Here is a 3,569-nt window from a genome sequence, read left to right on the forward strand (position 1 = left end):
TTTTATATTTTATATTAATTTATCTCATCACTCAAAATAAATGTTTTCAAACTTTGATTTTACATTTACTTATTAATACAAATTTATAAATATCACAAATTTAGCTCATGCTTATCTTCTTGTGTCCAATTTATGGCGCAACTCACAATTTGAACTAATTAACTGACTTGGAAAGAAAAAAACCATTAGAATTTTCATCTCCTTTGACTTGAGATTTTAATTTAGGTTTTGTTAAGAGTTCTTCCCCAAAGCCAGCGATTCTTTTATTTGCAAAGTTTTTCCCAAAAGCCAACAATTCATGTTTGAGTAACAAAAATAATTCAAGGAATAATTTCAAATTCACGACAATCACGAAGCTTGATCTGTGTAGCATTCCCATGCAAAACATCGCAGCATTCTCTCTTATTTCCGATCTACATCACAACATGTACTCAAAGTTAAACCTACAGTAGCCTCACCTAAAAAAACAAAAACAAAAATGGCGAAAACTCACTATATGATATTTGGCAGCAGGGGAGATGACGACGACCGCGGAGACGGAGTCCGCAGAGTGATTGCCGGTGAAGGAGCAAGGAGGCATCGCGCGCTGCCGCGCTCTGCTATACCTCGTGACCACGCGATCTCGGCTTCCGTTGTCGACCGAGTCGAAGAAAAACTGATGCGGAGCTTCGCATGGGTTGTTGGAAAGGAAGCGCGTGTTGAAGACGAAGAACGGATGCCCAAACTTAGTCCACGGCACGAACGTCTGCAGCGGCCTCTGCAGCGCGCTGGGGTTGACGATGGCCTCGTAGACGTTGACGGAATATCCCCACGATATTGAGAATGTCCAGTTTTTAGGCTTGTGGTAGCATATGCTCTGCTGCAGCAGCCTCGACTCGTCGGCTTTCGCCGCCGTCATGAGGCGTTTGAGGGAGTCGTTGCAGCTCGTCGACGGGAACATCGGCTCCACTCGATCCAGGTGGTGCAGCGACACCAGAGGTGCACGCGCGTGAGACGATAGGAAACCTGATATATCGCGGTGTAGATCAATCTGGAAACACACACACATTTCGATTCTAATCTAAGCTTGATTCAATTTCAAAATTGAATTGAATGAGAATATTGATCAATCACCTGATGGAAGCCGTACTCCCTGGTGATGGAGACTCCCAAATCAGCGACACACGACTGCACAATGTGATCGCTGCCGTAGAGAGTCGGGTAGCGTTTGAGGCACGCGTCCATGTTGGCTGCCAAGGCCTTAGCGAGCGGGTAGCTCAGCGCGTACCCGGCCCCACCAAACGCCATATCGAAAGAGTTCATCACATTCGAACCATGGGTCTCTGAATTCATGCCGATGTAGAGGTACTTTCGGTGATCGTATCTGCGTAGAACCTCCACCAAATTGTCTACGAATACAACCGTGTCGTCATCGGCCATCACGAACCACCTCACGCCGCCTTGGGGTTGGGGCCTCTCCGTGTCGAACGCCTCTGAGATGATCAGCGCCATCCGGATGGCCTGCCGCGCCCTGTGCCTGTCGTAGTCCCTGTATTTTGAGGTGTCTTGAGAAATCCGGAATGGAGGTAGTGTGTGATTAGGCCATGGGAGGAGATCTGGTTGAATCTTGTCGAGGAAGACGTAGCCTCGGGTTATGTTAGGCCGCCACCATGATTGGACGTAGTGTTTTCTGTGGCTCCAAGTAGATGCTGATGCTGCTATTCCGAAGACTATGTGGGTTGCATTAGTATTTGGAGGAGGGGGCCCGGGAGGGTGGGGGTGGGGGTGAGAGAGGTTGCTTGCATTATTAATGGATGTGTGGAACCAAGAATTGTTGTTGTTGATGATGTAGATGACATAGATGAGCAAGCCGGAGATGAGGAGAGACTTAAATAGCTTGTTGAATAATGTGTATGATGCAGGTGGATTGAGTTTTGAAGACATCGGAAGGAGATGTGAAAATCTGTAGTATTGGGGTTTGGGGTTGTAATTGAGATTGGATGCACAAGTTGTGTGGTATATGAATATAAATGGTGATGATACATGTGACGTACTTGTTGTTTTTGGTGCTAGCTAGGCTCTCTTGCATTCTGCATGCACCTATGCGAACATTTACCTTTTGCATTGTATCAAAATCAGAAGAAGAAGAAAAAAAAAAAAAAACCGAGAAAAATAAGTTGCACGTCACTAACTACCTTGGGCATGCCCAAGGGGGAAAAATATATAGCCGCAACAACTAATAGAGTTGAGAGAGAGGGTGGGGTGAACTCAAGTTCAATTGGACTAGCATATCACTATCTAATTGAATTTTTTTTAGAGGTATCTGAATACAATCATCAATGCAATTCGTACGCAGACGAGACCTTAATTTAATTGAAAATTAATTGGGTCCGCAAACCCGACCCACAATATTAAGTTTAATAAAATATGTTGAATGTGCGTTTTAATAAAATTGTGTAACGAAATACTCGTAATTAATTAAGTTTATCTTTGGTTTACTAGTTTGACTCTTTTATGTTACCAGCGGAGAGTGTGCGCATTACACATAATTTATGATTTTCATATTAATAAATTTTTAAAGTTGAATAATTATAATAAATTTCACAACATATGGTAATTAATATGAAAAAGAAATAAAAAAAAATTATTATTTTCTTGGTTAACATAAAGAGGTTATGGCAAAAAATACATGAACTTTAATTTGAAAAAATTACAATTTTCACCTGAACTTTCAATTAATTCAACAAATATATGAATTTATATTTTAGTTGCAATTTTTACATATGTCTAACTTCCGGTGAAATTAGAACTTAGTAGATAGTCGGAATTAAGTCAAATATATTAATTTTTGCCTTCTTAGACCTCTACTCCTTATCATCAGAAGTTAGACGACATCGGGTGAATTTCCGACGGCCAACTAATTAAGCTTTAATTAATTTCGCCGGAAGTCAAACTCGGGTGAAAATTACAACTAAAATATAACTTCATGTATTTTTGTTTTACTTAATTGAAAGTTCAAGTGAAAAATTACATTTTTTTTAAAGTTTGTACATAACCCCTAATATAAAAACAAATTAATATAATTTTTTAATTAATATAGCAACGAAAGATTAAATCATAATAAAAAATTTAATGTATATTTAATGAAGAGTAGACTTCAAAAATATCCAAATTAATTGAGATAGCAAAATTTAACTACTATCCACTAATACGAACAATTTAAAAATGAGTCACACTTACTACCCTTCACATAAAAAACTTAAAATTTATCCTTTTTAATTTACTTTTACATTCACCGTCTATCACATTTATTTAAAACATATTTTATTGTTATCATAGTTTTTTATGACCTATTTATTAAAGTAAAAGCTACATGTCGCCCAACTCTAAAAACTTGCAAAAAAGCCAAAATGCCGAGTAGCATAGGTGCATGCATGCAGAATGCAAGAGCCTAGCACCAAAAACAGCAAGCATGTCACATTTATCATCATCACCGCCATTTATACATGACCGTGACACATCTTGTGCATCCCATCTCAAATACAACCCCAATTCTGACTTGAACAATCTTCACATCCATCTCCTTTCCA

At 39.3% G+C, this 3,569-nt stretch overlaps 1 protein-coding gene across 1 annotated transcript; it reads right to left on the reverse strand.

Annotated features, from left to right (window-relative positions):
* Nucleotides 1-320: 320 nt before the first annotated feature.
* Nucleotides 321-1,923, reverse strand: LOC130988647 (uncharacterized). Its single transcript, XM_057912576.1, has 3 exons — nucleotides 1,114-1,923; nucleotides 494-1,030; nucleotides 321-413 (listed from the first exon to the last, which is right to left on the reverse strand). The coding sequence occupies exons 1-3, from the start codon at nucleotides 1,921-1,923 to the stop codon at nucleotides 321-323; spliced, it is 1,440 nt and encodes a 479-aa protein (XP_057768559.1).
* Nucleotides 1,924-3,569: the final 1,646 nt, after the last annotated feature.

This window comes from Salvia miltiorrhiza, chromosome 1 (genome assembly GCF_028751815.1).
Source record: "Salvia miltiorrhiza cultivar Shanhuang (shh) chromosome 1, IMPLAD_Smil_shh, whole genome shotgun sequence".
Lineage (NCBI taxonomy): Eukaryota > Viridiplantae > Streptophyta > Magnoliopsida > Lamiales > Lamiaceae > Salvia > Salvia miltiorrhiza.